The following is a 20,604-nucleotide window of genomic DNA, read 5'->3' on the forward strand; positions in this document are numbered from 1 at the left end:
TGTTTTAAGTCAAACAAATTTAGGATAGAAGAGAAAAAATAACAAGGAAATTAAAAATACTTAATTATCAAGAGGTCATCTATTTATTGCAAGGGAGATATAAATCTCTTATTAAATTAAAATGATATTAGTTACAAATTATTCAGCAACGAAAAAAAAATAAAAAATTATTATTAAGAATAAAACTCTTTCAAAACTTACTTAACAAAAAAAGGTTTCAATGTATATAGATATATAAATATATCAATGAAATATTATATATTTTTTTAAATTAAAATTTTCAACTGTTTATCATCTCAGGTTTAATTATGTAAATTTTATTTCAAACTTTACTGTATAAAAAACATATCCAATCAAATCTTACAAATATAAAGAAAAAAATATTAATAAAAATAATATATTTTTTTCTTATTTTTTTATCTCCCTCCTAAACAAAATATTATATATTCTATTTGAAAATTTATTTTTTTAAAAAAATATATCTAATCAAATCATACAAACGAAAAAAAGAATATTAATAAAAAGAATATATTTTCTTTCTTTTCTATCTATATCCTAAAAGAATTAATATATAATAAATAAAATATAAAATAATTTTTAAATGTCTCATTATCATATATATTTAATAAAAAAATAAATTTAGTAAAGATAAAATTTAAAATTTTAAAATGCTTAATGAAACAATGCGAAATTTTATTTTCAAAATTTTTCATTTAAAAATTTAATTATTAATTCTAAGCCAATGATATTATAGAACGTTATTATATGTAAAATAATTAAATTAATCCATTGTGAATTTATTTAACAAAAATTAAGATATACATTTTTATATATGTTAAACCAAACCTCTTAACCAATATAAACTAATTACAAACCCCAAACCTATTTAGGAAACCCATAAACCAATTAAAATCAAACAAAATCCACGATTTGGAACCGGAACCAAATCGGACCGAAATCACTCTAGAAACGCTAGAAGATTGCAAAATTACTGTTTGGCCATTTTATCCCTCCTCCCTCTCTTTTACAGCGACAGACTCCCCTCCCCCTTACCCCCCCTTTTTTCTGATCACCTGAGACCATCGCCTCCCTGCCGCTGCCGCCTCCTCACCGCAGCATCTCCGGTCTCTCTCCCTCTCTCCGACTTTCCGTTCGATTTCAGCGCAAGTCAAAGAGAAGCAGGAGGCTGTGTAATCGCGATTGGAGCTCCACCTGCGATTCCGGGCACCTGAGTGCGAGTCACGCCGACCTGAGCTCCTTGCTCCGTCCCTTCGCCGTTCATCTTCTCTCTCCTCTTCCGGCGAGCGCAGCAAGAGTGAGCTGCGATTTCACTTCGATTGGCAGACTCCTTCAGCGCTACCCTCTGCTTCTCCGGCAAGACCAACTAAAGACCGGCCGATTAGACCCTTCCCTTGTCGCTAAAAGCTTCGCCGGCCACTGTTTTCGTCAGTTCCGATCAAGCTAACGCCGGCAGAGCCGGATTTTGGGTATTTGGGTTACCACCGATGACTTGAACCGGAAATTATTCAACTTCCGATGCATTTTGTAGCCAGGTAAATTAACTTTCAATCCTTTTCAATACATTTCATGAATTTTGATCATGATTAGGAGAGATGATATAGAAATGGAAATTTTTAGCTACTGTTATGCAAATTAACTAAGAAATTTTGATAAATATTATTAATGGGAACTACAGTCTAAGTTTTAGATAAATTAAATAGGATATATATACTATATATGCTAGACCATTGAGGAAATTTTGATTGAAAATGAAAGATTTGAAGCATAAATTAAGCTATTGCGGAAAATTTAGACCCTAGCTTTTATTGTTTATGCATTCTTTGAGGGAATTTGGTTCTTTAATTTAGTCTGAATTAATAGCTAATTTAATGGGTAAGCATGAATAAGGAGATTTTAGTTTAGAAATAAGTATAGCGTGAGGGTGGCAGCAACCAATATTGTCAATTGCTTGAGCTATTGTTGAACTGTAAACCAAATGAAGTCGTGAATTAAATTCTTAGTGAGGTAAACATAGTATATAAGTTTAAGCAAGGGAGAACCTAGTGTTTGATGGGCAGTTGCTATTGCAGATAATTGATACCATTTTATATATAAACTAATGTAATAATGGATGTACATATATTTTCATTGTTTTTATATGATTAGTGTTGGTTATATCTAGAAAGGGAATTTTTATGTCAAGATGGAGAAAGATTCATGAAGCTTTAGTTGATATATAGTTAAGTTGTGAATTTGGTTACTTAGAAGATGCCTTTATTAAATTCTAATTTAATTGAACCATCGATTCTTAATAGCTAGTCTAGAATTTAACAAATGTTTAAGGGCATAGAATCCAACATGAGAATTTTAGTCATGAACTGAAATCTAGTTGTTTAATTCAAACTTACTTATGTATTCGTTATTGTTAATTCACATAATTTCAATTGCCGATATGAGAATAGTTATATATTTGATGGACGTGAACCACTTGGTTTATTTTCTTGGTTTGTAAATTTAATGTTAAATGACTAGTTACCTAAAAAATGAATTTGAATACCAAATTAATGGGAGGAATGAGGTTACTTATATTTGTTATCCTGTTTACTGAATATATGTGTATTGGAGAAGTAAGTATGAGATACCTCTGATATGGTCGAATTGAGTTGGAATGCGAATAGATATTAGATAAATGTTTATGGCAGGTGCAAATTGATATTGATATTGATATTAGTTAATGTTATAAACTAGACCATTCGTTAATAATAACTAACTTTTATTGAGTTTCTTTGCTTCCCAATTAATTTTATTTATTATCTTGTGATATCTCGTGTATTGCCTTGGAAACCTTGTCTTAGTGAGTATGAGAATCTATATTTTATTTTGAGAAGTTCCACACCAGTAATACTTTTCATTATCTATTTTTGAAAGAAGAATTTTATAAGTGGTATTTATATTTTCCTTTTCTTTAACTATTTTATTTAATTGGTGATTTGGTTGTTTGGTGTTTTTATATATTTCTTTTGTTGCAACCACCATATGACAACATCGAGCAAAATATCCTCCCATCACTTATTCTAACACATGAGTAAATGAATTATGCACTTTATTTCCTAAGCTGTTCAGGATAGTACACTATTGGTATATGTATATTCAACTTTACTAGTTTATTTGTTATTTGTAAAATATTTATCATTTTTCAACCTTCCTTTATTATACCATATTAAATGCCATATATGTAAATCGTCTTAAAAAATGCATAATTAATAAAAACGACGTAATTAATGTTCAAGTTTTATTAGCACATTAACTCACATAATTTAATAGTTTAATAATCATATGAAAAAAAGCAAATACAAAATTTAAAGAATTAACTAAAAATATAAAATTAACTCATTTTACAATGACTAAAAAAAGAACCCTATACATGTAAAAAGTAATACTGAAATTTCTCTTTAATTTTTTATTTTCTATTTGAACCACATAACGAATTTTTTTATTTTTGGAAATTAATATGTAGTAAAAAAGAATTTTAAAAAATTTAATTATATTAATTATATGTCATTAAATATTGATACAGATTTTATATATCAATAAACAGATATTATTAAATATAATTTTTTTAGTTTTCCAATTTACTATATTTTGATTAGATAATGTATTTTTTAAGATTTATATAAAAATCAATATGCGGCTATTGTAATTATTTTATTCTCAATAAAAATAATGCTTTAATTTTATAAAAATCTAGATAATATAAAAGAAAAATATTTGATATTTATAAAAAAATGAATGAGCATAACCAATGAGTAAATAATGAACTTAAGAAAACTAGTGTGAGATTCTTAAAAAATAGTGTAAGATAAATATGGTTTAAGGGTTTAGTTTGGTTTATTTCTTTTCTTTTTTTTTTTTTTAAAGTAGTTTTATGGTTTCAAATATTGTCATTTTGGCTTTGTAGGAAATACGTTTTCGTCTTTGTATTGGTGCCTCTCTCCAGCTCTCCTATTTTTCTGGGTGTCAAGTCTTGTGATTGAGGTATTTCTTTAATTCTTTCAGTTGTATAGCTTACTGATTTTTTTTTTTTTTTAGTTTTTGATTCTACAAAACTGGAAGTTTATTACTCTTGCTTTCCACTTCTTTTTGTCGAAATAACACTTGTATGGGGAGAGGATAACATTCCAGCCCACAGGTTCTTGCTAGATTCAAATCTAATACCTCTCAATACTTGGATGTGTAGTTCCTAATAATTTATGCTCTGTATCCATTTTTTATTCCATATTGTATACTTCTCTTCGTGATCTGTTGCTGAAAAAAAGAGGAGTAATTGAGCTTGATTCATCATGGTGGATTTGATACTAGTATTTGTTTAGGAATGATAAATTAAGGCATTGAGCCTATCATGGTGGAAATATTGCACATCAGCTGAAATTTAGTGATAAAGATTAAAGAATGAAGAGTAGATTGCTCATGAAACATTGTAATAGCCTGAGTTATACCAATTTGAGGCCTGGGTCTGTTAGCTAGTTGGTTCCATTTGGTTTATGTTTGAAACTTTGAATCTGTTCTTTACTTTCTCTTTGATGATGAGCCCAGTTTATGAGGTGGCTGACAGGTGATTGTGCAATTTTAGGTATTGTTTATGGCTGAGATGGGTGGTTGTTTTGGCTGTAAGTTTGATGGCTCTATTGGTGCCTAATTTTGCAGATTTCTTGTCTTTGGTAGGAAGAAGTGTGTTTTGTGCTCTTGGGTTTGTGTTGCCTGCTCTATTTCCCTTGGAGAGATGTGGATTTCATTTCCCTTGCAGTAAATTTTTTAATGCTATCTGGTTTATATTATCAAGTCAGTGATTATTTGATGATCTCAACTGTTCATGCTATTCAATGGTACTGTTATCTTTAATGTTAGTCATAATTTAATAGTTTAGGCAGCAGATTATTCAATTGAAGAGTGATTGAACTGAACTCTATTTATCATCTTCATTATCCCTGTAATCTTTTTATCTGTTTGAGCTCTGGCTGGATCGATTAGGTGGTGTTCACCTCATCTCAGTTGCACTTCTGTTGCCTGTGCTACTATTAGCCATCTCTATAATTAGCGCTGTTATCATTTCCTTTTGTTTCTACCAATGCCGCCACTATCAGGGCATGAACTGAGGTGTGTGAGGCCACTGTTAGAGCAGTATCTCCTCGAACATTTAGCCTGTAGTCTGCTTTATAGGATGTATCTATTTTGCATTTTTTCTGCTAGGCAGTGGCATACATAGGTGGAATGAAGTTAATATGAAAATTAAAAATATTATTTGTGCCTTTATTTATTAAATTTATAGAAAAATACATATATTTTAGGAAATTAAAAATAATAAATATTCATGGGGTGAGAAAAAAAAGGGAAAGAAACAAGAAAAAGAATTCCTAACATGTCAAAGTGGAGTCATCTTCTGTACATTGTATTACCTAGTCACTAGAGCCCAATCTTTATTATTAAGTCCCAAGCCAATATGAGAAGAGGAACCATTTTTAAAGATTTATTGTAGATATTTGTCTTCCTAAGTGAACAATTTTTGTGTTTTCTCTTTTCATTTTTATAGTTGGAGTTGTATTCATTGAATAATAACATTAGTATTTGTGTAACATACAAACTAGTGTGAAGCAAATGAAAGTTCTTTTATTTCCATTGAATTACAATGTAGTAAGCCTTGCCAATTCATTAAGAAACAAAATCCCAAGCCAAATTGCTTCATTGGGATCAAAACTCTCTTTAATCAGAATCATAAAACTAAATAAACCAAACTGAACTGAACTGGTTCAGTTTGGTTTGTTCATTCTTGTTTGGTTTGGTTTTTACTGCAAAAAATGTCAATTTTTTCAGTTTGGATTGGATCAAGTTTGGTTTTTGACCTAGTCGATCTTTTGCTAACCTCTAGGTTCAAACACGTACAAATGGCGGGTTAGCTAGCATCACTTTAATCAAAGCCCAAAGCCAAATAAAAGAAGGGTTTCTACTTTCTTCATAAATCTCAAGCTCTGCACCTCGCTTTCTTAACTCGCTTGAGACTCCGTACAGCTCTCTCTTGTTGCTTCCAGCTGCAGTCACTGTAAGTAAAATTTGGCATTTCTGTTGCTGGGGTTTTTATCTATCTTTGTCGATTCAATTTTTTGTGGTGTCAATTACAATTTCATATTTTTGTTGTATAGCTACTTTTCTATTGATATCTTGTTTGTAGATCAAAAACCTATACACATAAAGAAAAAAAGATGCCGCATAGAACACGGCCTATGACAGCACTTTTGGTGTTTACTGGACTCAATGTCGTCTTGGTGTCAACTATTACTCCTGTTTACGATTTTGTTTGCTTTCTTCCTTACTGGGAAAGAAGGGTATGTTCTAATCTTTTTTCTTTAATTATAAGGTTATGGAAACACATAGTTGCATGATGTAGCAGTTACTGTTGTTGGATTATGAATTTGTATATCAAATTAAAATGAATGCATGCTAGTTGGTAGGTTAATAGCTATGTTACCACTAATGAGTTTTGGCTTAGTGATCCTTGAGTCATCTTTAGTTGAGGTTTGAAGTTTGAATCCCTAGTTGGAGTTTGATTAACAAAAAATATAATAAAATTTTTTGTTTACCTCAGCAGAATGTTGATCATCATCAGTATTTATGATTCAATATTGCATATTCTATGCATTAATTAAGAAAATGGCTAATGCCCTTCCTTGAATAACAATATCTGTGTAGACACCTGCATATAAAGCAAGGTTTTTCAGAATGAGAACTTTAAGTAATTTATCTTTGTTCACTGCTAGTTTAGCAGAAGCCTCGCAGTTTCTATGTTGATTACCACTATGCTTAGCTTGATTTAGAAGTTTGTTGGCATTACGATTCCTTAAGCCTATGTTTGGTTCGCTCTGGAATTAGAATGAAATGCTCTTCTTGAGATAGGATTAACTTTTTTTTTTTTTTAATTTGGTTCACGAGCAATCCAAATTTTTTTCATAATTTGATGTTTGAATAAATGCAATTTATATTGAAATGATATAATTTTTAAGTATAATTTTAATCTAACCAATAAATTCTATTAGTTCTTGGATTGTGATCTTTGAATACATATACAATTTCATTTTTATTCCAATTCCAAGATGAACCAAATAAGCCTCAAGTGTAAGTAAATCATGCTTTCAATGTTAAGTTTTTAAATACCGTGGTCGCACAATTTATGGTTTTACATTTTTTATGAACATCACTCTTCTTGATGTGTGTGTTCTTAGAAGGTTGATGTTAATTTCTAATCAGGAAGAAATATATGAGGTTGGTTAGCTGCTGGGAATGAATTAGGTGACCAAGGATTGGATATGTGGTTCATGATGGTCTTTTCTAAGGGCAAAGAATTGTGCAAAAGTTGAATTTAATATCACACAAGGAATCATTGCCTTTCAAAACTTTGCCTTAGTGCCATTACCAATATCAAATAGAAGGAACATAATGAAAGCACACACATACAAATACACAAAAGAAATTGTCGTGTTGGTTTTTTCTTCCACGGATTAGGTGCTCTATAGTCTATTCTACTGACTTGCAGCACATGTATCGCATAGCCATTTGGTAGTGATCCCAAAAATTTCCTTTTGCCCACCGAATATGTTTTTCAATGAAGTAGATTTATTTTGCCTGTGGTCTCCAGAGTTGTCAGTTATCATATATTTTCGTGGTTGATGTATTTATTCTGCAAGTAACATGATTATGGTGCCTCTTCACTAATAAAGTGGATCACTACCACTAGCAACAAAGAGAACTACTTACATGAATGGAACCTATACAGTTTGAATTGTGAGTATTTTACCAAGATTTTCACATATAAAAAGAATAATCAAGAGAAGTCTCCATCTTGTAAATCTGTATATCTGGAATTAGTGCATTTTGTTGAGGTCTCGAGATGTCTGAGAAATAGTCCATAAATATATCTCCTTTGACTGATTAAACCTAATGTTTGGTTATTTCATCTATCTTGTTAATAGCCTGTGTTTGATGTATCTCAGAGAGAACGCCGCCGCCAAGAACGTGAAGGCACTTTAACAAAGGGTTCTACATGAAAAGGGACAGGTCTTTGAGGTCAGAATTGTATGATGATTAGTTTTAAATCAACTCATATCCATTTATAGGGCCGCAAATTCCTTTGCTCTTTTTCTTGGGCATTCATTGGAGAGGATAGGAGTGTGCAACTTTGTATGAGCCGTCTCCATGATAAATTGTAAATTTTTGTAGTTGAATTACTCAAAAATTGCAACAGATCCTTTGGCATTGCAAAACCATTTTTCACCTGGAACATTACCAGAGCTATGGTCTGAAAAATACCCTTCTAATGGGAACTGAAACTATTATTGATGGAAACATGCTTCTATATTCTGTTGTCAGTTGTTGAGATGGAGCAATTTGTTCAATTTTATCTGTCATGCTATGTATTTGCATGATTGTACCGTTCTTGTGGGATTAGTAAAAGCATGTATCAGAATAACATCCTGCGGACAATTTGCTTGAGTGGCATGTCTAATGGCACCTTGTTTGACTTTGTAGGATTCAACAAACTCGGGAGGAAAATCAATTGAGGAATTGGAATGCGACCTGAGTGACAAAGATAGACGAATTGCCTCAGCTGAAGACTGTTGATGCGCTCTGTTCGTTACTTGAAATTATTATTGTTTCTACCAGTGGGTAAAGAATGATACAGGAACTGCTGGTTAATGTTATTATTATACCCTGTGCTCCGATGAAAATTAATTTCTTTTTCTGGGTTACTTTGGCTGCGATTAGAGTTCATATAGCATCATTATCTTGGGAACACTTTAATACCACTGTGTTGTGTCAAAGCTCATTAATAAAGTTGAGATACTTTTCCTTTTTTCTTTTTTTTTTTTTTTTTATATATATATTTTATTTTTTTTATCATCTGGACTTGTATTTTTTTTTTTTTTTTCCATCTAAGGCTCCATTGGTTTCTGTAAAGTAAAATAATTTGTAGGAAAATGTCTTCTACAATTTTCTGTTGTTTGTGGCGTTCAGGAAAATAAGTCAATGAAAAATATTTTCCTGGTTAAAAGAAAATTAAATCATTTTTTAAGAAAAATAACTATTCATTTTTAAAAGAGTAAAATATTTTCTGGATATTGATAAACTTTATAAATTCATATTTTTTTTTTAATTTATTAATCATCGTAGTCACTATCACCACTAATGACTATTTACCACTACCACTTGCCACCAGTGGCTTTTATAATTTACATTTTTTTTTTCATTCTTCTCATATTGAACAATAAAAATTTTAAATTATAAAATTTCTATTATTATTAATATTTTGTATGGTCTTACGAGAGGAACAGTTTAATATTTTTAACTAATTTTTAATATTATAACTAAACAACGGAAAATAAGTCATTTAAAAAATATTTTTCTAAGAAAATGTTTTTCATAAAAAATATTTTTCAGTAAATTATTTTGAATACAAGTTATTTTATGGAAATAAATGAAACATAAATTTTTACATCCATTATTTGTAATTCCATTATTGTAATTTGAAAGCACTTCACAGCACCATAAATCGGTGAACTGTGTTTTCCAAATCACTTAGACATTATTTTGGCCAAATTTTAATATTCGTACTAAATACCTATATGTACAAAATTCGCACCGATTGGGAAGGTGAAATAACTTGCATCAAATCAAGAGTTGGGGATGGCAATGAATCACTATGGGATAGGTTTTCTAATTTTTTACCGCTCTGGAGAATAAAATACATGTTTGTCATTCCACGGCCAAATAGAAGTGTGATGAATAAATATAGCCACCGGTTTAGTTCGAATCGATAGTGAATCAAAATCGGCGATTCAATAAACCAATCATGTCTGACTGAGGAGATAAATCACGAGAGATAGATTATGAAAAAAAAAAGAAAGTACAGGCTTAGTTAAAAAAAATGAAATGGTTATGAATAGGGTTTTACTTTTTAAAATTCATATCCACCCACCTTTAAATGAACAGAGTTTACTTTAATCCATTTGAATCAAGTTCAGTGAGTATAAAACGAGGTGCATAAAACTGTCATCCTAATCAAGACATGTTCACGAACTCTTATAATGATCTTTAAGCCCGTGAAGTTTTTCTAATTTGTGTATCTCTAGACTAATTTAACGAATTCCAATATTATGTAATTTTTAGTATAATTTTTAATATAAGGGTTCAAATTTGTATCATGTTAATAATAATAATAATATTATTATTATTATAAAGAAATCACTTGATAATTATGAAAAATCATGGTTTTATCAGATCCCATATGACCAAACATTTTTTAAAATGAATTTCTAGCTCCACGAGCGCATTTAACTAATAAATTATTAACCTAATGGAGATAGCCAATCAATGCATACTATAAAATAAATTTGTAAGGTTTAAGGAAGAAAAATGCAATTTTTTATTAATTAGTCAAGATTTGATGCAGTTCAGTGCAGCCGTGATTTATCACTTGTCTCGGGAAATATTTTCATCCCTCTAAATATATTATTATTTAATAAATAATATATTAACGGAGGTGGTAATTAGACTTTGTTCTGTATAAGCAAGAGCATAGATTTGAATTTCTAGCAAACAAATTTACTATGAAGGTTAATAATTTTTATACTTATCTGTCTCGTGGGTGGTTTTTTTTTTTAAATTATATATATACTAAAATGAAAATCAACATTAACGGTAAATTTTGACTTCTTTTGACAATTTAACCTTAGATTATAAGCCAAATGAGACTTCTGAAAACTGTATCTACATTGCTTTGTAAAGATGTACTATAATTAACCATTTTTGATTTTTTTCGGCTTACACAGTAACAAAAGACCATTTGAATGGTTGGAGGTCTAGCAATTTTTTTTTATATATTTTATATTTTTGTTTTTTAATGTCTTGCCTAAGTGTTTAAAATGTACTTATTAGTTACAAAAATTAAAAATCTGAATAATCTTTTTATAAGAAAAATTAATTAAATAGTATCAAATAAATTTTAAAAATATAATATAAACAAAAAGTTATAAATTTAAACTACTGATTATATATGTATTGAAATCGTCAATTTAAAATAAAATACTGTTTGAAAACTATGAAAATTATTCTATAAGTATTTAACTATGTACTTTCTCATAATTTTGTTAATAAATTATGAAGGACAGACTCTAATTGAAGGACAGTCTTGAAGAACAGACTCTAATTGGGCTTATATTTAGGTCAAGCCCATGGCTTCAAATAACCTGCTCATTAAATAGTTTTCTTCTGCGTTTTATAATCTCTCTCAAAACCCTAACTCTCTTCATTCTGCTTGGAGGGAGGCGCCTCTCTTTCTCTGCTTTCTGCATCCGGTAAGTACTCTGTGTTATTCCTTATCTTATATATGTCTCTGTTGTTTGTATATTTGTTTAATCAATCGTTAAAATCTTTTGTTTATGTTTTTTTTTTTTTTTTTTTTTTTTTTCAAATTTCTCAATGGATTATTCTTTCTGTGCTACGAGATGTTGACGACTACCAATAGTATCGTAGGAAAACTTTTAGCGATTGTATATGTGATTTATCTTATTCTTCTTGGCGAATCATTGTTGTTACAGTTGCAATTATGAGCTTCTAGGGATAAATCTGTTGTTGAAATTGACAGATGTTTGATTCGCGACTTGTGCCCATAACCAGCTAGAATAGAGTTTTATGCTTTGTTATTACATTCTTAGAAAATGGTATTTCAATTGGTCTATTAGATTATGAATTAATATTTCTTCGTTCCCTTTTGATCTTGAAGAAAAAAATTATGTATTTTGGCTGGTAATATCTTGCTGTTATGAAATGAAAATATTTTGTTTTAACTATTGATCTAAATTCTTTCATTATATATATATATATATATATATATATATATATATATATATATATATATATATATATATATATAAAGTTCTCTGCAATTTTTGACATTTCCTCTAATATGTGTTGCAGCAACCATGGTGAGAGTTAGTGTTTTGAATGATGCTTTGAAGAGCATGTACAATGCTGAAAAGCGTGGGAAGCGCCAGGTTATGATCAGGCCTTCCTCAAAAGTGATCATCAAATTTCTGCTGGTGATGCAAAAGCATGGTATCTGTTCATTTTCACCCTATTCATTTCTTTAATATTTTATGGAAAATTTGGAAATTTGTGCTGGTTTATGATTGTTATCTCTTTGGTTCTGTTATGAAGGATACATTGGCGAGTTTGAGTATGTTGATGATCATAGAGCTGGTAAAATTGTGGTTGAATTGAATGGGAGGTTGAACAAGTGTGGAGTTATCAGCCCTCGTTTTGATATCGGTGTCAAAGAAATTGAAGGATGGACTGCAAGGCTTCTTCCATCAAGACAGGTAAACAAACAAATATGTCTAAGTTCAGTTTTATTTTTTCTTCACTGTTAATATCAAGTTGTTGGGAGGATGCAAATAAGAGTTACTCTATTAGGATCAAGCTAATTATGCTGTAACAAACAAGAAAATAACCCATTTATGCTTCAGTTAAGTTTGTATTAACTTCTATTTACATTTTGGCATTTAAGTACTTAATCTTACATGAAGTGACATGCATGAAAGCTTGATGTTGTGCAATAGGTGCATTCTTTGAGTTTTATGTGATACATATGGATTTCAGTCTTGACACCTAACATCGATTTAAAATTGCAGTTTGGTTATATTGTGTTGACTACCTCTGCTGGCATTATGGATCATGAAGAGGCGAGAAGAAAGAATGTTGGTGGCAAAGTGCTTGGATTCTTTTACTAGGCTCAGCTTTTGTTTTTTTCACTTTAGAGAAAAATTATTCTGCTTCCGAGAGTTTTGGTTGTGCCTTTGAACTTGTTTGCCATAGGATTAGCCATGTGCTTCGTCTGATTTATGCTTTCTACAAAAGCTAGTGCTGCTTTTTTTTAACTTGTTATGAATTGAAGATTTTGCATTTCATTTTCTGGTAGCTTGCATCTTATTATTGTTGTAATTTGCTGAAGCAGCTCGAATGGAATGTCAAATAGGCAGCATGTAGATTGGAGAACAGTTTACCCTTTGTTGAATTGAGAGAAAGTTGACATCAAACAAATATAGAGTGTAGAATCTAATAATCCATTCAATCATCGATCAAATCTATAAGAAGTGAATGTAATCATATTTTTAGTTCACGCTTCGTAGATTTCTAATTCTTGTCTATCAGACAAACAGGAATTTCCATGACCGAGTGATAAAAGTATCTATTAAGTACATGACTAAATGACGTTAAATATTTTAGGGATTTAAATAGTTTTTATGACACTGGAACAATTGATATGGGCTTTTCACACTTTGAATTATGTTGATAATATTGACCGGGATACAGTGGTTGGGCATTCTTTTCTCTAACTAAGGTGTTGAGTTTGAGCTTTGGAAAAAGAGTCATACTCAGGGAATTACCATGCTGAAAAAGTTGTCCTTCACTGCTCTATACTCGAGCTGGTCAAAGTCTATTGGACTACCAGATACCGGTGGTTATAGATCGGAAAAAGTTTATATAGACTTCATATAAAAATGGAACTATAATTACCTGAGCAATTTAATAGTTGAGCTTGTCTTATGATAGCGCAGGCAAATAACAATTTTAAGTGAATTAAATGAACGTTTTATAAGGATAGAAATCTTTGTCAAATAACTGCTGGATGTCTATAAGATAAATGCAAAGAAAATTTGAAATAGCTTATGTGCCATTGTATATATGATCTTTTCAAAAGATGCGTCCATAACATAAATGGACAAAAAAAAAAAAAAAAATTGGGAACATGGGATATAATTATATATAATTTTGTTTTTCTTTTGTTTTTTTGTTTGTTTGTTTGTTTTTTTTTTTTTTTTTTTTTTTTTTTTTTTTTTTTTTTGTGGGTCAGTTGTTTTGTCGCTTTTTTGCTAGGTAGGACTTTCAATATTATAGGGACTGAAAAAAATTTTCAAAATTAGGTGGACAAAGTTAGAAAAAGAAAAAAATTAAAAAGGTATTCCACCAACCCTGCCTTCTCCCTAATTAAAAAGAAAAAATTTCTTTTGTCACTGTTTGTGCTCGTCCTATAAAAAAAAAAAAAAAAAATGAAATGAAAGAGGAAGAAACAGAGAAAACCCTCTTAAGACTGACTTGTAGATTTCTTTATATATAAGAACACATTCTTGACATATTGACCATTAAGGAAACACAACGAAGAGTAAAATTAAACCTAAAAAAAAATGATCTCCTCTTGTCTCTCAAATAACTGAAAACAAGGAAAACACATCTTAGTAAAATAAAAGCAAAACCCATATATATATTCCCCATTATAATAACATGGTAACATAAATGTGTTCAGCAACGTTCATAATAATACATATTGCCAAAGGATCATAGTTGCCCTAATGGTTTAAAAACCATCATGACCTTAATTACTCTCCACATCCCTCTTCATCCTCATCTTCCCTGCTTCAATTGTCACCTTGGCTCCCTGGCACCGGCGGCAGCCACCTCCGACCACCCATACCAATACATAGGATAGAAGAAAATGAGAATATATTGGGGGGATGTTTATGTTGTAGGGAGGATCCAATCTCTTGATCCCTCCAAAGGAGTGGAGGGTGAAAACTTGGTGTGATATGTGGGTTTTGTTTTGTAGGAATAGAAATGATGAAGAGAGGATCTTCTAAAGCATATACTTCAAAGCACAAATTTTATTTGTTTCCCTTTCTTTGCTTTTTCTCACTTTTTGCTTTGCTTTTAATAATTATATAAGAAGACATTAACACAATTATGGAATCTACCTAAAATATTCTGGTTTTAGTGGTTTTTGTTCATCTGATGTAATCGGTAACATGCCATTTGCCACATTGAGTAGTTTCTGGTAAACAAATTTATTTGTACCAGTCATGTGCATTTTTTTTTTTTTTAACAACTGTACATGTCATCCAATGAAATATAATTAATTTGATATTCGTTAATATATTGTTAGAAATATTAAGGCAAATCTGCAGAGAAAACGAAAAACACATATATATTTTTTGAATTAAACAATTATTCCTATTATTTGGATTTATTTAGGTTTAAAATATTTAAAATAAAATGAAATATGTTTTTCCTGTTGGATATTCATAGTAAATTTCAAAGAAATGACTAATTAATTTTATCCATAGTGTTTATTTCGACTATAGAATGAATTGAAAACTAATATGTAATATTTTAGAATGTTATAGGTCTTTTTTTTTTTTTTGAAGAAAGCAATACTTCATTAGAAGGTTACAAGTTAGGGTAACAATGAAAGAGCATATAAATAAAATTCTCATATTCCAACCGTATAAATCTTAGTCTTAAAAAAAATTCAGATAAATATCATAATGATGAAAAACTTCGAGGGCTTTAAAAAGAGAAGTATAATTGAAATTAAATTTTAAATAACAAGCTGGAATAGCTCAGTTGGTTAGAGCGTGTGGCTGTTAACCACAAGGTCGGAGGTTCAAGTCCTCCTTCTAGCGATTTTTGTCTTAAACGTAAATAAACAACATCAATGTTTTCTATTTAATTATTGAACTTTTTTCCAAAATATGTACTTACTGAACTATTAGTTTAATAAATAATTGTTATTTGTATTATCCTCAATTAATTTTTAAAATAATAAAATTTCAGAGCTGAAAATGGATTATGGATATAAATAAGGTTTAAGATTTATATAAAGAGGCACATTTTTTAATTCTAAATGAAGAAGATAAAAGAAGAGAGCCAAGCTTTAAATACAAGCTACAAAGTCTTGATTGAGCAATATCAAAAGCATCATAAAATAAACAATCTTGAAGACCAGCAAGCAACTCGGTGAGTTGATGAACATCCAAAAGATAGGATTGAGCTTTGATAAAAAAATCAGCACTCACATTTACTTCTCTATCGACATGAGAAAGAGCACAATCCCATCCCAAGTACATGATATTACGAATAGATGATCGAGACTAATGACAAACCTTCACTAGAAACCTCCTCCTTGCCATTTATAGCAGCAACAACCAAAACATTATCACACTGCACTAACATCTTAGGAATAGCAAAACCACCAGCTAATCGAAGGCCTTCATAAAGGCTTCACAATTCAGAGCACGGAATTGAATATGGGCCAATGTTACAAATGAACCTAGCAACCCAACCCGCTAATATGTTGCGAAGAACTCCACAATTTAGGGGTCTCATTTTTCATATGAATGATTTAATTTGTCCCTTAAAATTCTACAAATTTTTACTATCGTGTACAATACAAAAATTCTGCATAAACACTAAAACTCTCTTTGCATACCATTAGGATATGCTAATGTGCTTAGGCAGGTCATGCGGTTATATTCTTAATTTTCTTTTATTTTTAGGACTTTAGAAAATCTTTTTTTTTTTTTTTTTTTTGCCTAAAATGCAGTGATCTTTTCATGATCATGTTTTTTTTTTTTTTTTTTTTTTTTTTTTTTTTTTTTTTTTTTGCATTTCACTAAATTAATATAAGGCATCCAATGACCCACATTTAGGTAGTTTAAATCTAATGAAAAATAAATACTTTTTGCATCTACACAAAATTTCTCATTTATAAACAGTAGTCTTACCCTCTAAAGGATATGTATGTTGGCTTTAGTTTCATCCAATCTATTCCAAGTTAGAGTTCTCATTTTATCATATTAGTGCTTTTAATTTTGTTACTTGAAATTCTCCAAACTTCAATTTTATAGCACTAAATTGAACCTAACTAGGTTCAAACACAAATTCAATCGGAAAGATAATGTGGCAGGATTCAATATTAATAAAATGGGACTTAAAGCACATCAACCTCCTTAATAAGCTAAAAACACTAATTTCTTTTCTCTCTCATTACTATCTTCTCTCTCCTCTCTTCTTCCTAACATCGCCACTCCCTCAACCATATTGCTGTCATCACTAAAATCAAAACCTACTTCATTCTTCTTCTTTGATCAGACTCAGATTGTCTTCCTTCTCTCATAATTAGCAGTCATTCATGGCCACCAATTACTTATCTAATTTATTGTAGAAGTATTTAATATATTTATGATGAGGCGATTGGCTTTTTCACTGTCGCATTGGGAGATTCATCTTTTAGATATGAAGTTTAATATTATTGAAAATCTTAGATTTGAATACTTGTCAGAGAACTAGTTGCATTGGTTACTAACTTTAACTTCCCATGGGCACTTTATCTTTTTCTTCTTTTGAAATTTCTCTCTTCCCTTTTTTTTTTTCTTATCTTTGTTTGATAAGTTATGTGGTGCCAAATAGCTCAAAACTATAGTATTTATATTAAATCTAAACTTATTAGATTTTGCCTATTAAATCTGTCTTTCTTCCCATTGCTGCTTTTATTGATTCTCTTACTAAGTGGAATAAAGAAGTATTTGGTAATGCTTTTTAACAAAAAAAGTCCATGCTGGTCAGATTGGGAGGTATTCAATGGGCTTTAGAGAATTGTCATAACCCTTTCCTACTAAGTTTAGAAGTCAAGCTTCAGAAAGATTTAGAAGTGGTATTGTGTCGTGAAGAGTTGACATGGCACTAGAAATCTCGGGCATAATGGATCGCTAGTGGGGATCGGAATACGGTTTATTTCCACCTTTGGGCAGTGCAACATCGAAAAGTTAATAGAGTCAACATGTTGCGGGACCCTTTGGAAAACTTAGTTGATGATCAGAATGAGTTGAGGCATATGGCAGTGGATTTTTTCTCTTCCTTGTATACCGAGGATGTGAATGCTCAGCTAGGGGCTCAGTTGAGAGGTTCCTTTCCTGTCACCTCTAATGCTCAGTTAGATTTTTTAAGTTTAATATTTTCTTTGCAGAAGTTAGAAAGGCTCTTTTTGAAATGAAGCCATGGAAATACCTAGGTCCTGATGGGCTCCGTGCGGGGTTCTTTCAACATCAATGGGAATCAGTGGGCAGATCATTTTTTCAGGATATTAAGAAAATTTGGAGTAGTGATCCTTTGCTTGTAGAGCTTAATGCTACTCTCTCGGTTTTAATCCCTAAGATTGCGAGTCCTTCTTCGTTTTTGCATTTTTGGCCTGTTAGCCTGTGTAATGTGATTTACAAAATTATTACAAAAATTCTAGCTAATAGGTTGAAAACTATTTTGCCTCAGCTTATTAATCCATTTTAAACCAGCTTTATTCCTAGCAGACACTTTACCGATAATATTATCGTTGCCCAGGAAGTGGTTCATACTATGAGAAACAGGCGGAGTGGTAAGAAGCTTATGGTCATCAAGGTGGATCTAGAGAAAGCCTATGACCGCATTAGTTGGCAGTACTTACATGATACTCTCAAAGATATTGTCTTTCCTGCTTCTTATATTTATGCGATTATAAATTGTATTACATATTGTAATATGCAAGTTGCCTGCAACGGGAATCTTTCGGAGAAGTTTTTTCCATCCCGTGGCCTTAGACAAAGGGATCCTCTAGGCCCTTATTTGTTTGTCTTGTGCTTAGAGAGACTTTCTTATGCGATTTTACAGGCTGTTCACCAAAGGAGATGGAAGCCGGTTAAGCTTTCGAGGGGGGCCTGTCCCTTTCGCATCTGTTCTTTACAGATGATCTTATTCTTCTTGCGGAAGCCTCAACTAATCAAGTGGCAGTCATCAAAGGGCTGTTGGATGATTTTGCATGGCCTCAGGTCAGAAGGTCAATGTTATGAAATAAACTGAATATTGGCAGCTTCATAAGGCAAGGATGCCTGCTAAAGAGCAAGTTGTAGGTTCACACGAGGAGAGCTACAATAAGTTGCATGAATACATTGCACATCTTCAAATGTCAAACCCTGGAACTTTCATAAAATTTGAATCAATGCCAAGAAACAGTTTGGATTAGCCACTTCTCTTTAGCTCCATTTTCATATGTTTTGAAGCAATGAAAGTGGGATTTTTTTAGGGATGTAGGCCTCTCATTGGATTGGATGGATGCTTCCTCAAGGGTCCTTTTGGAGGATGTTTTCTGAGTGTTGTTACACTAGATGGGAATAGGGGGTGTTCCTACTAGCATTTGCAATTATTCAAAATGAAAGCACTGCAACATGTACCTTCTTCCTTGACTGTCTTAGATAGTGCATTGGACCTCGGTGTGATTCAAAGCCATGGACATTCATTTCAGACAGACAAAAGGTAACTTCCTCTAAAGTATTTTATAATTCACTTTCACCTATTTAGCTAATGATGTTGAATTCTTTTTGAACATAGGCATTGCTTGAGGCTGTGAGGACACATTTTGAAGGTTCAATCCACAGATATTGCTGTCAACATTTGTTAATGAACTTCAAGAAGCAATCTCCAAGGGTGATGTTGAGGAAGGAATTTTGGATGACAACTAAGTCTAGCCATAGTTATGCATTTAAGCATCATATGAAGAATGTTGAGGCTAAGAATGAGGGAGAGACTACAAATTGGTTACTAGATATTCCTTTTTCACATTGGACTAAACATGCCTTTCATCCGGTAGCTAAAAGTATTGATGTGACAAATAACATGATAGAAAGTTTCAACAGCTGGATTGGAAACTTGAGGAACAAACCAATCGTTGAGCTAATAGATTCTATTAGGCAGAAATCCATGGTTAGGCTTCACAAAAGGTTTGCAATGGCGACTACTTGGGAAGGGAGAGTGACTCCAAAATGCATGAGTGCATTAAACAGATTGATAAAAGAATCTAGATAATGCAAGATACTACCAAGTAACAATAATGAGTTTGAGGTGAGAGAGGGGCCTGTGGCTTTTATTGTTGACATTAGGAAAAAGACATGCACTTGCAATTATTGGGACATTTCAGGTCTTCCATGTAAACATGCTTGCATTGCACTTGGACATATGAGACTCAATCTTGAAGACTTTTGTCATGAGTATTTCACAGTAGAGAAGTATATGAAAGCTTACAAATGAGTCATTCATCCAATCCCAAATTACAACATCCCACCAAAAACTGAATTTCCAGTCCTAAAGCCTCCAAAAGTTAAGAGGAAGCCTGGTAGACCAAAAGAAAGGAGAATACTTCAAGAGGGAGAAGCTAATCCAAGCACAGCAAAAAGATCTTGCACAGTTAGGTGTTTGACATGCAAGAAACTAGGCCATAATAAAAGAACATGCGAGCAAGCCCCACCAACCAATTCTCAAGTTAGATTCACTTATTGCAATTTGAGTATTTAGTATGTTGTTTTATAGTATGCTGTTTTTAATGTATATACCACTTGTTTTATTAGAGGAAAAAATAACTTGTGTAAAGAGGAGGAGAACAGCATCTGGATGTGCTGCTACTGTGGGAAGAGGTGCTATTGGCACCATGGGAAGAGGTGTTATTAGTTCAAAAGGGAGAGGTGTTGCTAGTTCAAGAGGGAGAGGTGTTGCTGCTTCAAGAGGGAGAGGTGTTTCTGCAGGGAGAGGAGCTCTTGTGTCTTGAATAGCCCTTTTTTTGTTCTGTGTTGATGTGTTGTAGACTTGGTTTTTTTCTTGATATGTTGAAGATGGTTTTTTGTGTATTCATATGATGCAGATGGTATT

General features: G+C 31.6%; 2 protein-coding genes and 1 non-coding gene across 6 annotated transcripts; all 3 read left to right on the top strand.

Moving 5' to 3' along the window:
* Positions 1 to 1,012: 1,012 nt before the first annotated feature.
* LOC105641572 (uncharacterized) lies at positions 1,013 to 8,903 on the top strand. 4 transcript variants are annotated; one of them, XM_089723352.1, is made up of 7 exons: positions 1,013 to 1,553; positions 3,959 to 4,035; positions 4,705 to 4,803; positions 5,924 to 6,094; positions 6,224 to 6,377; positions 8,040 to 8,112; positions 8,575 to 8,903. In XM_089723352.1, exons 5-6 carry the CDS (start codon positions 6,255 to 6,257, stop codon positions 8,091 to 8,093), a joined length of 177 nt encoding a protein of 58 aa, XP_089579478.1. In that variant the 5' UTR covers positions 1,013 to 1,553; positions 3,959 to 4,035; positions 4,705 to 4,803; positions 5,924 to 6,094; positions 6,224 to 6,254; the 3' UTR covers positions 8,094 to 8,112; positions 8,575 to 8,903. The 4 variants fall into 4 exon arrangements, with proteins under 4 accessions (XP_089579478.1, XP_012081547.1, XP_089579480.1 ...); XM_012226157.4 differs by lacking the exon at positions 4,705 to 4,803; XM_089723354.1 differs by lacking the exons at positions 3,959 to 4,035; positions 4,705 to 4,803.
* Positions 8,904 to 11,261: 2,358 nt separating this feature from the next.
* On the top strand, positions 11,262 to 13,020 carry LOC105641593 (small ribosomal subunit protein uS8z/uS8w). The gene is made up of 4 exons (XM_020682298.3): positions 11,262 to 11,399; positions 12,022 to 12,159; positions 12,262 to 12,422; positions 12,735 to 13,020. Exons 2-4 carry the CDS (start codon positions 12,027 to 12,029, stop codon positions 12,831 to 12,833), a joined length of 393 nt encoding a protein of 130 aa, XP_020537957.2. The 5' UTR covers positions 11,262 to 11,399; positions 12,022 to 12,026; the 3' UTR covers positions 12,834 to 13,020.
* A 2,466-nt stretch (positions 13,021 to 15,486) lies between these two features.
* On the top strand, positions 15,487 to 15,560 carry TRNAN-GUU (transfer RNA asparagine (anticodon GUU)). Its single transcript has one exon. It is a non-coding gene; the product is annotated as a tRNA-Asn (tRNA).
* Positions 15,561 to 20,604: the final 5,044 nt, after the last annotated feature.

The sequence above is a fragment of the Jatropha curcas genome, chromosome 6 (assembly GCF_041381405.1).
Source record: "Jatropha curcas cultivar XTBG-Jc1 chromosome 6, XTBG_Jcur_1.0, whole genome shotgun sequence".
NCBI classification, from domain to species: Eukaryota; Viridiplantae; Streptophyta; class Magnoliopsida; order Malpighiales; family Euphorbiaceae; genus Jatropha; species Jatropha curcas.

Excerpts from the sequence above, each read along its gene's own strand:
- LOC105641572 (XM_089723352.1), top strand. The coding sequence starts at position 6,255 with ATGCCGCATAGAACACGGCCTATGACAGCACTTTTGGTGTTTACTGGA. Across the intron at positions 6,378-8,039 it reads TTCCTTACTGGGAAAGAAGG|AGAGAACGCCGCCGCCAAGA; the intron begins GTATGTTCTAAT and ends GATGTATCTCAG.
- LOC105641593 (XM_020682298.3), top strand. The coding sequence starts at position 12,027 with ATGGTGAGAGTTAGTGTTTTGAATGATGCTTTGAAGAGCATGTACAAT. Across the intron at positions 12,160-12,261 it reads GCTGGTGATGCAAAAGCATG|GATACATTGGCGAGTTTGAG; the intron begins GTATCTGTTCAT and ends TCTGTTATGAAG. Across the intron at positions 12,423-12,734 it reads GGCTTCTTCCATCAAGACAG|TTTGGTTATATTGTGTTGAC; the intron begins GTAAACAAACAA and ends TTAAAATTGCAG.